Source organism: Symphodus melops, assembly GCF_947650265.1.
Source record: "Symphodus melops genome assembly, chromosome: 15".
NCBI classification, from domain to species: Eukaryota; Metazoa; Chordata; class Actinopteri; order Labriformes; family Labridae; genus Symphodus; species Symphodus melops.
The window spans coordinates 22,739,667-22,752,921 of record NC_136705.1 but is presented as its reverse complement, the minus strand read 5'-3'; the positions used below and the strand labels follow the sequence as shown (position 1 = coordinate 22,752,921).

Here is a 13,255-nt window from a genome sequence, read left to right as displayed (position 1 = left end):
TGTTACTGCCCACTGATGCTTTCAAGCTAATTAGAGGCCATATTGTGAAGATATTCATGCTTGATTTAACTAATGTCCCACGACTAAGTACATGGAGTGTGATGTAACAAACAAATAAAGAGCCTGCGCACGCTCAAAGAGAATGAAAGTTCCCTGGGTCTGTGACCTTTTTCATTACTGAAGCTTTGATCAGCTGCATGCAGGGACTTTTAGGCTTGAACACAGGCAGCAATCACAACAGCCACAAAGAGGCCAATGGAAGACGTTTCTTTTCCAGGTTCATGCTCACTGCGCGAACACGTTCCATGTGTAGTTTTCCTGAAAGACAGTAGAAGCCAGTCCCACGTCCAGTGAGTGATGTGTCTAACCTTGCATGAAATGAGCCTTTACTCAAACGCCCCAATGAGGAGCTTCTATCAGGGCCGCTGTGCTTACTGCCCTCCGTGCACTCCTGTCTGCCTTCCTGCCTGACTGACTGACTGTCACAAATGTAGCTCTTAATGAGAGGCACTTCATTACCGCTGCACTTTGAAGAGTATAAGTTCTCAGAATAGAGACGTACAGTCCACTCAGACCAGGAGGAAGGATACCTCCCTTCACCGAGCCCGTCTTTGATCCGTTTCCTCAGCAGCTTAGCTACTCAGGCTGATTTAAATTTGAGGTCAAATGTAGTTATATTTCTAGGTTGTAAGCTGCTTAAAGTACATTTTTAGATACACTGGACTTCTGTTTGAGTCATGAATTACAATAGGAATATATTTCCACGTAAAAAGATGTCAAACCATAATAAAAGACATGAACCTTTACAAACAGCAAGCCTATGCTTCAACAGATTGAAGGGCTCTATAAATCCTTATTTGTACAAAAAACATCTATTAATCTGCATATTCCCTGGAGGCATTGAAACCTAAAAAAATCAATGCAGAACATGATCAAAGCCTGTTCTAGCTGATTATGGATTTTGTCTCTGCGAAACAAATAATTCACAACAGGTTTTCAGGAATATAGAGAAAAAAGTGGATAAAAAGGGTAAAAACACAGTAATTATCTGCTTGGTAAAATGCATTTAAAATGCATTATATTAGAAAAAACATTTTAAAAAAAAGTACAGATTCTGTTTTTTTTTTAATTCCAACATTTTAGAGGCAGGAAAGGAACAGGTGGTGTTTCAGAGTACATGTCAGTGTTGTAGACAAATCTGTGAAAGACTGCTCTTTAATGTAGAAATAAAAATAAATATGATGATAATGAAAGTGATGGTGATTCTGATGTCATGGAAAAGCATCATATCCCTCTGTAATATACTCCCAATGGATCCGAAATGATCCTCCAACCTTAAAGTCAGACCACCCTTATCAATCTTCTCACTTTGTATCTCCTTACTGTTATTATACCGACCCATATGCTTGAGCCAATCTCAAGAACTCAATTAGTCCTTCATTAGGAAAATGAGGGGGTTGCACGGAATCAGATACAAATTACGAATTGTCCTCTGAGACATACAATTATCCATCATATTCCTTCTGCCATCTGTTTGCTTCCTGTTGACTCTCCTAATGACTTAGATTGAAGCCAAATTAGAATTCTGTGCAACTGCCACTGCACCTCATTGAGAAGTCATGTGAACTCGCCCAAAAACGGAGCGCATGTGGTGAGAGAAGCGCTCCTCGGGATACAGTCTGTTGTTAGTACAGAGGATGTATTTTGTATTTCTGATGCGCAGGCAAATGAGGGGCTACTGTGCAGACTGCATTGGTAATTTACAGCACATTCTAAATCACAAGGTTATTGAGCAGTACCTCACAAAGCAACCTAGATGGAGCTCTGACGTTATCAAAGCACTGCATCGAGGAGCCCTGTTGCTGGGTGCCATGAGCAGATCATTCCTCCTCTTTTCCTTACACTCGGGGAGCAGGATTCTTCAATCTGGTTTCATATCATTTCAAGTCATCCAAACATGTATAAATTCAATCTCTACGCTGTCAGAAGCAACACAGTTTGATGTGTATTCTACAGTCAGAGACATTACAGTGTGATAAACTGCCAGCAGAAGAATCAAAAGCGTTTCCCACCTTTCTGTGGGTGTAAACAAATGCTTTCTTATCAATCCTCGGAAAAGTAGACTTCATTGTGATTTAAAGGAATTGAAAACAACAGCATCAAATGAAGATACTCATTTCCTTGTCATCTATTCCGGGGTTTCACAAAGACGTACCCCTCTGCATGATAATGTGAGCAATGTGTCATGCTTTCGGTTCAGCTGCATGATGCTATCAGAAAATGGATCCGCCTATGGAGCATTTTTAAGTAAAAGCAATGCAGAGATTGCAGCTTATAACTTTAAAAAAAAATCGTCTACCAAACAAGCGACACTGCTGAACCACCCGTGACTAAAAGTGGGGCTGCTGCAGGGACAAAACTGAAAGGACTACTGTGCAGCGACAGAAACAAGGATGGAAGCGGATTACTAATGAAACCACTTCAGAAGGAGAAGTCAGTTTACATGAATAGTATAGAAGAGACACATTTAACACAGTCCTAAATACTGAGGCATTCTCTAATCTGGGACATCGTCACATGCTTAAAGCAGTTAATGAAATATTCTCTTGTAACTTCAGCCAATTCCCTCTAAACACAACAATTTTCTTTCTTTTTTTTCCAGCATGATATGACGTTAATATACGGTTGTAAATTCTGCTTAATTACCCTTTGAGGTCTCCTCCATTACAATGCTTCTGCTAAAGGATATTGGAAAGCAATGGAAGCAGCCCTTGGCATTTGTATCGCAAAAAACCCCTGTAGATGACCTGGTAGTCGCACACACTGCCAAGCTCAATACTGCCATGCCAAGCAATGCATCTGTCAAGTGAGAAACATGACACATTTTTTTAGCACCTTTGCGACTGCAGCCAATTTTCGAAGAGCATACCTTGTCCTTTTTCTGAGGCATTTTGCTTGGCATACCAAGAAGTGACCTTAGATTTAATAGAGTCACGGTGTGGCGTCCGTGGAAAATCCTCCCTAATAAAATGAAAATGATACAGCTTGGAAATTAAAAGAGCAAAACACAATATGGACTCTGTAACCATGGAGGCAAATGTAGTTGGATGGCCATATTTCGTGGCAAGATAAATCATTTCCAACAGCCCCTAATGAGACCTTCATAATTCATGCTGTCAGCTTTTCCACAGCACCAATCATGTCTGATCCTTTTGCAGTGGTAAAACCCACTGCCTCAGACTGCCACCCTGCATCTATCAGCACAGGGAACATTGTGTCATATGCGAGTTAGTCATGAGGAAGATGCCTGCAACATGCCCTGTCTTTGCTCATTGGCTAAGCTCATGTTAAAGCAAATACACTCTCTGAAATAATTACAAGGACACAACTGCGATGCTCAAATGTCCTCAGACAAGAGCACAACAGCTCGCGATGGGATTTCTATTTAATGGGTTCTGATGCCAAGTCTGAACCATCACAGTTATTACAAGTTTCAAAGCCATGCATGGCTGCACTAGCTTGGCATTACTGTTATTGTTTTTAAAAAAATAAACAGATCCAGCGTTTGAGCTACATGACTTTAAATTGATTATAGTATTCCCCTTCAAGAGAATTAGATATTTTAATTATATTTTTTGGACAGTTTTGATGTAAGGCTCTTTAGATTATATTTGATCAATCTAAAAACCAAACTTGACGTAAAACAAAATATCAATACAGATTATATTGTAGTCGCAACTTGTGTGAAATGAATAACAATCCCTCATGCTGCATGACCTAATCTTTATTTTTTGTTTATTTTACATACACAGTTTTAACAGATTCGTAAATCAATGCCGAAGAAGTTCAAAGCCGGGTAAAAGAAGAGAAAGTACTTTGCATAATGTTGGACAGCGCTAACAGGAAGTTTAGGGACGAAGCTTTATCACTAAAATGCAGTGATGAAATAAATGACCTTTACCATTTTAGGATTATATTCAGTTCTTCAGTTATCAGAATCAACTTTAATGGCCTGGTATGTTCAACACACAAGGAATTTAACTTTGCTAGACTTTGCTCTCAGTTATTCAGATATTGTGCATGATTGTTTTGCGATATATAAATTATTCCACAAAATTATACTGTTAGTTACCCCTCCCCTCACCACTGGTTCTAAAACATGGTTAAATGTCTGCCCTCCCTAAACTCTGATTAGTTATTTTTTAGAGTTAAAACATACAAAGTTACAAAGTTGTTTTATGTTAAAAGTCACATACTATGCTACATCAATATGTGTAACTGGCCTGACAACAAACCCCCCAATCATGAGTAAAGTCCATCCTTTTTTTCCCTGCTCCACTCGCTGTACTCAAACAGGCTGTTTGGAGATTTTAACTTCATGACATCACAAAGGGCAGTAGCCCCTTCTCAAGGTGGGTGACACTCACACAGCAATGTGTTTGTTCTGCCTCCTCACCGTAAACAATAGGACATGGAACGAGAAAGCCCGAGCCACCCAAGCCCTTCCAGAGAGGGGCGTGGTCAGAGCTGATTTACATAATTAAAGCTACAGACGCAGAAACAGCCTGTTCTGAGCAGGGCTGAAATAGAGGGGTTTATAGACATGATCAAATACAGGATCAGTGGATTGACAACAAGACACTTCAAACACGGTTGAGGGAGCTCTCAGACTTATTTAAAGTGGTTGAAGAGGAGGAGAATATGTGACTTTAATGTGAATATTTGAAGTCGATGGGTTTAGTGGTTATAGAAAGAGTAGACGCTATTGACTCCTTTATTAGCACACACTAGCTCAAGGGGCAAATGAAATTTGAACCTTGACCATTTAGTTTGAGTACGTGTTAATTACAAGACATAACATATACCTGGCCTAAAATAATCAGTCTTTAGTAATGACAGAGGTGAATCATTTTAATGTAGTTCAGGTTGGCAGTAAAAACCTGTGGTATTTGCTCTTCTTTATTTAGACTGCTGCAAAGAGTTGAGCGAGGCACAGAATCTGAAACACATGAAAGAAAAACTCTGCGGGGAATCAGTCCCAGGACTAGTGGGGCATTTAGTTCAGCAGGCGGGGGATTTAACCACTTGATGATCTCTGGGAACCCAGAATATTCCAGACACAAACACACCACACAATGTGAGCCCATGTGGTGCGAAAGTGGCCTATTTTATCTGATTTATAATATCTCTTCCAGTGTTTCTCCAGGGGATTTCGTCAAAGACAAGGTCATACAGTATGAACAGACAATTGGCTTTTCTCACCCGAAATTGTGACCAAACTTTACCATCTGGTTCAAACTTTATATTATTCAGTTTTATTGTTATACCATTTCATCCCAATATCAAAGAGATTGTAAGTAATGATAAAATAATAGAGCAAAGAAAAAGCATGATATAAATTTTAAATGTTGAAGATAGCTTTAGAAATTATGCTGAGTGTTCGTGAAAGACAATTTCGGCAGGGCAGAGTCATTCTGGGAAATAAGAAAAGGGAGGGCCAATTAAAAAACTGGAATAATTCATTCATGAGGATTTTTTTGTTTTTGTATTCTGACAAAGGTCTCAGGTTATTCTACACTTGAAGCCTTTAAGTCTCAGGAAGCACTGATAAAAGACTGGATGGTGAACTAATAGGAAACATTTTCATTTCTTGGAATTAATCCTCAATAATGATGTCAGTCAGATGCAAAAGCTACACAGCCTGTGCTGCCAGGGGATAAAACGTAAATAGCTTATTTTTGGGTGAAAGAAAACTTAGAAAAGAAAAAAAAAATACTGGAGTTCCTTTATTTTCCTTACAATCTGATGATAAGATGAAAGATGTTTTCAGGAGTCTGCTGCACATGTGTGGACTTGAACATAACACATCATTAAAACACAAATTTAAAGGGGGATGATCTCAAAATGTGAATGCAAACAGCTGAGGCTTGCTCAGTGACTTTTTTCAGCCTGTGCCAGTGTAAAATGTCCACATGAAGTCTGGGTGAGCCAGTGTGTGAAAGCTGCAGGTAATATTCTAACCTCCTCACCACAAGCTAGCAGACTGAAATGATGATGTTTACTGTATATCATGGGCCAGTGAGCGACAACGTCAGGCACATTTTTAAGCTGCCTCATACTCTTTTCTGTTTGCCAGTGTGTTCGGCTGATACTTTGTATCCATCCAAAAGCATTGATATAAATTCAAAAGCTGTCCTCTGTTGGGTGATGTCTCTCCACCAGCCGATTCTGCGCTGTCCTTTACACGTCATGTGCTGCCTCATGAGACACTCTCCCCTCTGTCCGATAGGGAAAGTCTCCCACGAGGAGGTGCATATGTGGACAAGTGCCTTCTGATGATTTCAGGGGCAGCATGTTCTGAAAAGTTCTTCAGGAGTTCATTTGATAAAAAGGCTTTAGTGTGATTTGATTGTTGTACTATTCCCACAGTGTATTTCACTTTGAAATGGCTGCAGCACGCTGTAATCCTATCAAAGTAAATATATCTGAGCATGTAAATAAATAAATAAACGTGCTCTACTGTACAAGTAATAAATCAAAATACAAATGAAAACAGACTTCTATTGAGATGCCAGCAAACGAGAAACTAAAAAGATTTATAAATGGTGGCTGGACCTGCTGGCTCTCTCTGAAAACAGTTTCCAATGTTGCCCAGTCACTTCAACAGTAAAATTAGAGCTCAGAGTCCGCAGTTTATTGGTGTCGTGTTGGGATTTCTAGATAGTGAAGTTATTACAACTGACAAAACTGTCTTTCTGCCCATGTGGAGCTGCCAGAGAGCAAAGTTTTATCCTTCAGCCTGAAAAATACAGTAAATTAGAGTAAAATAAATTTGACTCAGTGGCTAAAAGCAGAATATGTAATCAGCCCTTGACCAGACCATGACCTTGAAGCTTTGCAAAGCATGAGGGAGAAGATTTTAAATAAACTCATTAACCCAAAGTGAAGCCTGAAATTCTCAGCAAGTGGTGTTGGAGAGGAGAACTATATCTACATCCGACCAAAGAAAAAAAAAAAACCCTCCAAATTTGCACAGCCTGGATCAAATCCTAGATGGAGTAAGAAATGACTGAACAGTGACAGCTCCTTGTTATATGCAGCAGCAGAAGCAGCCAAGAGTGACATTAGTATTGGAAATTAATTGTTTTTTAATGTGCACGTCTCCATCGTCCACCACCACATAGCTATGCACCATTACTGTGGTCAATTAGCCATTCAACATCTTACCGTTGGCCTACGTATGGAATTGATTACCACACCACAGGCTTACCCTGCAGACCACCATGTCCAGAATATTAAGTGTTGTGTAGGGAAAAAAGGAAGATGTTGAACTCAACAAAGTCGATTGAAACAGTTACATGACCGCCTAATCGTTTCCCACCCAGGGGCTCCCACCAAATGTGCATCAAAAACAGTCATGGCAAATGTAACTTTCCATCCACAAACACGGAAAACATATCTCCGCCCTGCTGGTCTGCACAATATGTCTGCAAAACAAACAGTCCTAAATCTTACTAATTAAACTTCAGTTTTTGTATGGGGGGGAAATAAAGCCCTTTCAGACTATTCCCAAGCCTTTTTGGCTATTATGACATTAAGGATGATTGAAGTGCATTATGTGGGCACACAATGGCGGCTGTCCATTCAGCTGTGCACTGCAGAGTACTGAAATGGGAAGCTGGCAACCGCTCACTGCAGAGAAGCAAGGAGTTTTAAGGGGCCGTGACACCCCAGCCCCCCAATAGTTTCGGCAGAATAGCCTTCCTGACCCATTGTCAGCGAGTTCACGTTATTGTCGATGTACCTGTCTGATATGCAGTCAAAGCTCTTGAGTCTTCTGCCTTTCAGCAGAAGAGCTGTAAGGCTTTGAAATGGAAGTGATTTTTAAAACATGTCCCTTTCTTCAATTCACAGAGGGAGCCATGCGAAGCGGTTAATTTGCAGAGAATAATGTGTCATGGCTAGGCAAGTATTCTGCATAATGTCTCCCAGTTTATTCGGATATTGCCTGGATGAATGTGACAAAATGGCTTGCAGTGTTTAAATTCATCCAAGTGCTAAGACTAACTTTCTAATTTCTGCAAGACTTGCGTGATAAATGATTGTGGCTGTATACATGCATTAAATAATCAATATGTAATTATTATTCACCGCTGTCAGACTCCAACATTTTCACATTAAATAGCAACCACTTGTTGGTAGTGTTTCTCACACAACAGTGTGTGATCTGTTTGTGAGCCTCAACGACGAAACCATTTCCTTCCTCTTCTCTTGCACTTCTGTGGGAGCCCCCTTAATGAGCTTTTCAATGCAAAACAAAAAAGGAGCACCATGCATATATTTTTTCCTCCCTAATCAGCAAAGGGGGAAAAAAGCTGTCTGTTCATGCAGTCTCTTGCTCTAATCTAATTAGAATTTATTTAACTAGGCAAAAGTTCAAGGACATCAATAGCTACATTTTCCACCATGCACAGAATTAGCTGCTTAGATGAAAAAAAAAACAGAAAAGAAAAAGGATAGCAAACCAAAATGGGAGAAGGAACCATTTTAGTCTCTACTGTTCTTTCTCCTCGTTATGACATTTAGAGCCATCGATGAATGCACGTTTTCTATACGTATATCCTCCTGATTTTTAAACATGCAGCACTGAATGGTCACATAAATCAGACATATTCAGCCAGTAATTGAATCTCCAGGGACCTAAGATAGAGGGTAATCAGGGGGCACTATGTTCTATTCTTGTATAGAAGGAGATCCATGCAGAGGTAGAAGTAGGATCAGAGGATGAGGATTTTCTACCATAAATATCATGTACATTTGAACACAATTCTACAGCATGTAAAAAAACATCTGCATTTGAACATAGTTCCAACAACGCACCTCTAAAATCATGTGCATTACATAAAAAGAAGCTGGAGTTCAGACGGCTGCATGTAGCTAAAAATACTTATCGTCATATTGCCACGATCAATATTGCCACGAACTGTACAAATTAGACGTGAAAACAGAATTTTCATTTATTTCGTAGGTTCCGTATATCTAGTTTTATGGTTAAAAACAGAATGGGCCTGAAAAACAACTTCAGACTGTGATTTTCAGGTTCAAAAAACACATTACTATTCATAAAAGTCACATTCCAACTCCAGCACTTTGGGGGGAACATTGTGTACACCTGGTTCTGCTATTTAATTTTTCAGTGAAACAACTGTGAGTTCCTGCATACAATGACACCAAGATTCAAAGACCTGAATCATCTTGCTGGCTGCTGCATACTTCGGAGAGGTGCATTAAACATTTACTCCAATATATCAAATATGGCACATTTTAATTTGATATTGTGTGCTGTGTCTTCTCCTTCCTCTTGATGCTGAGTAATTTGATGATTGTCTTTTGAAAAAGAAAAAGAAGGTGTGAACGTGTTAAAAATCCTCGGTGTGACATTCAGCTTGAGGAGGATGTTCCCCACATAGAGATTGTGGAAATACTCAGAATGAATGGTCTCTCTGTTTGCTGAACATTGGTTATACAACAGAAAAGTGTCTGTGATTATATGATGAGTAAATCACCCTCAGTCAGTATTGTGTTATACAAATAATCACGCATCAGGTAAGGACAAAGCATGTGTACATTAAAATGACATACTCTACTAACAGTACATAACATCATCAGTCCACTGTTAAAGCATTTTACTGACAAAATGTGACGTTTTTCCGATCATGCCAGCCTTTTCGTCACCATGTTTTCGGACCAGTTTCAGGCCATCTTGCAGAATATTTAAAATATGTTTACAGTAGCAACGATTCTACACATGGTTATTTTCTTTTTTTTATACATTTAGCATGTCAACCACTCTCAAGTTTAAACTACCTACAATGATTCATGAAATTTCAGTGTGATAATATGCATGCATCTCTGTATAGCACTTTGACTAAAAGCACTCTATAAAATTATCATTATTATTATTATTATTATTATTATTATTATTATTATTATATAATTATACTGAGTGTATGCACTTCATAGGCAGAAAGAAAATGAATGCATTGGAAGACAGGATGAATTTTCTTGCACAGTTTTTTCTACCCCTCTTTTTGGTGTATGAAGCTGAAATAGGCTCATGGAGCCATGGACCTGTCGCGACCAGCAATTGCAATAGTAGTGTGTTATTACCCTGATGACCACAGGTGGTAAAAAGGAGCGCGCTAGATGCCAATCGCAAAATATTTTATACAAAAATAATTTATACGACACACAAAGGGGATATTTTTACTTCTGCAGAATTCCTTGTATCCAGCATATGTAAGAGAAAAAACATAGTTTTGCAGACAACATCTGGCAGTGCTGCATCCCAGAGCTCGGCTATGGGACTGTCTCCCACACAGTCGAGGCTAAGTAAAAAAAAAACGTTTTAAACAGTTGGCACTGATGTAAAAAAAAAAAGAAAGAAAAAGAAATCCAACATAAACACACACGAGTAAGACCGGGATGGGGCAACTATCACTCAGTACAATGTGAGCAAGCCCCATTAGTGGCTATGGGTAAAGTGTCAGGTTACAGACTGATTGACTGGCTGGCCAGCTGATCAATGCATTTTTACCGTACATTTATTGGATTTTGGCAACACAGACTATTTTCCTGTGCTTAGAGCAGCAGCAGTCGAGTTCCTGTAATGGAATGATGTTCATGAAATCGAAGAGCAACGTTGACAGAGCTCTGGTCCTATTAAACGAGGGCGACATCTGGGACAGGCAATCAGCTTTTAGAGGAGGAAAGGATGGACACTGGCCTCGCCCACGCCTTAGTAGAAGACTCAAAGCTGTCTCTTTAAAGTAGCCTCAGATATAATTAAAAAAAGGGGTAATACAATTATTTCTAACCATGTTTTAAACCTAATTAGTCCCTGCTATGGATACTGGACAGAATAATCAAAGCACCTGTTCTTTTTTACCGAGATATCAAGATGATTTAGTTTGCGCCTTCCAAGGAGGTTTTGACAGAATGCCATATGGCTGAGGCTCATGGGATCTGTAGTTGTGGATGTTGACAAAATACTGATAAATATATGAAGTGGTACAAACCTTAGGCAGGTTACACAGGGCTTAAGCTTTTCCAAAAAGAGACGCACTCTGCCAGCCTTTATCATTGGCTTGTTTTAAAAAAAAATCCAAAGCTTGGTAGAACGATTCGAGCGGTTCCTCACACCTCTCCTCCTCTCCAAACTGTTTTGTAACGTCCCCCATCCTAACCAGCCAGCTGTCAACTATAAGTCTATGACCTCAGTCAGACAGGATATTCTCTCCCCTGACATTTGATGCAACACATCGATGGATCGCCTCTCAAAGTAAAGTATAACCGTAACGAGTTAACTATAAATCCACTCATATCATTCAAACCAAACAATAACAACAGTGTTAAAGCTTATCTGTGGACTTCTGTATCCAGAATTCTACAGTACATAATGCCAAATAGGTTTGTGTTTCCCCTCTGAAAGTGTCCATACCAAAACACAATCACTTATACCAGACTGCGTATATTACACATAAAAGAGCAATTCATATCGTAATAGTCCTACTTACATAAGATTATTGATTTGTTGAGTCCCACAAGGCAGCATTATATTACTTTTGGAGCTTGAAACCATTAAAAAGCATCCTATTTTCACTTAGTGTCTACACAGTCATTTTTCTTTGCAGCAATTAGCACTCCCTGCTGTTAACTTCCAGTGGCGTTCCCGAGGCAGACGGCAGTAAGATTTCCTCGCACATATCTATCTGCTAAGAGGCTGTTCCTCTATTGGTAGCAGAGATAGTGCTCGTTTTCCAGGACTCTGAAGTAGAAGTAAATTATTTGGACATTGAAGCCAATGATAAAAAATTAAGGATGGATACTTTACATCAGCTTCAGTGTGGCTTAAAGTGAACAGTATAACTGGCAGGATGACCTGCAGGAGTGATGCTTAAGTGAAGGTGAACACATTAAAGAGAAACTACTCAGGAGAAAAACTTACACCTAATAAAAATTGTAGGCTACTCTTGATTGGAGATGTCAGCAAATAATTCAGCTTCATCACTTTAAAAAAAAGTACCAACATTTAAAATGAAAGTCATGACTGTAGTTATCACTCCACATCTGTGCAGTCGGGATACTCATCCCTGACTATGGAGTATGTATGTAACTTTTTATCTCATGCCCACTGACGTATAAATAGCTCAGATTAATGAGTCCAGACACGTTCCCCATGACTGTATTTATAAGATAATGCAAAATGCAATACATTCATTTGAAGTTAGACCATTTCTGATGTCTCTAGGCACCGTGCAGAGACAGGAGACAGGATTCATTATAGACATTCTCAATAATTCATCACAAATGAGCCCTTCCTGTTCCTCCTCGTGTTAATGTCTTGGTCAAACGTGCCTCAGCAGCGTGCATCGGGTCACCTCCTCCTTGATGAACCTTTTGATTAGTTGGGTCACCATCATCATTTTTTGAAAAACCCCCTTCTCATACCGTACATCAGAGATGCCTACTTGCTTTCACATCTTGAGTCTGTGACACATGCAGTGGAAGACACTTCCAAAGGGGAATCTCATAAGAGGACAAATCAATCGGAGATTCTCTCTTATCTCCTCCCAATGGCGGGGCTATTTGAGGCTGCAACTTCATTCCTCGCTTTCGGCCTTTCACTTGTTCTCTAATAGTTGTGTCAGTTAGTTTGGAGATCTGGACAATTAATGACATGAAACGCCCAGAAAATCTTTACTTGTGAAGCGCTGTGATTAACTTCAGGGACTTTTACAAACGTGACCGAGAATCTCTAGAGCACAGTAAATGCACTGCTAACTCAAAAAGCAGTATACATCGCTTCATCTATAAAATGCGTGTTAAAGGGTCTTTCATCTAATTATACTACTACAACCGAGAGAGCTTTATGTGCACTTCACTTCCTGATGAACACCATTAATTTTGAGCTAAATAACAATTGTCAGCACCCTTACTGACATTCACTACGAATAAAACGTTTTCTCTGTAATTATCATCTAAAATATGATAAACATGCTTTGTGAGTTGACCTTGAAACCCAACACAATAAACAAGCAATTATAACAAATACTTGATTAAACACTGATAACTAATCAGTCGTTTCCAGGACAACTTGAAGAGACAATCGCTTAATTAGCTTGTAGATAATGCAGGTAGTATCTCTACTATTATTTTCAAACATGGCACTGCTTTGTTCATGGAAGTTTAGTCG

At 39.3% G+C, this 13,255-nt stretch overlaps 2 protein-coding genes across 10 annotated transcripts in view; one reads left to right on the top strand and one right to left on the bottom strand.

The window, feature by feature from the left end:
- The window catches only part of lmbrd1 (LMBR1 domain containing 1), a 154,107-nt gene extending 145,463 nt beyond the window's left edge, over positions 1-8,644 (top strand). The window contains exon 15 of the mRNA XM_079362082.1: positions 8,595-8,644. Within this exon, the coding sequence (XP_079218208.1) occupies positions 8,595-8,629 (35 nt within the window). The 3' untranslated portion in view covers positions 8,630-8,644. The remainder of the gene's footprint in view (positions 1-8,594) is intronic.
- The window catches only part of adgrb3 (adhesion G protein-coupled receptor B3), a 130,010-nt gene that overhangs the window by 81,358 nt on the left and 35,397 nt on the right, over positions 1-13,255 (bottom strand). The window lies entirely within an intron of this gene.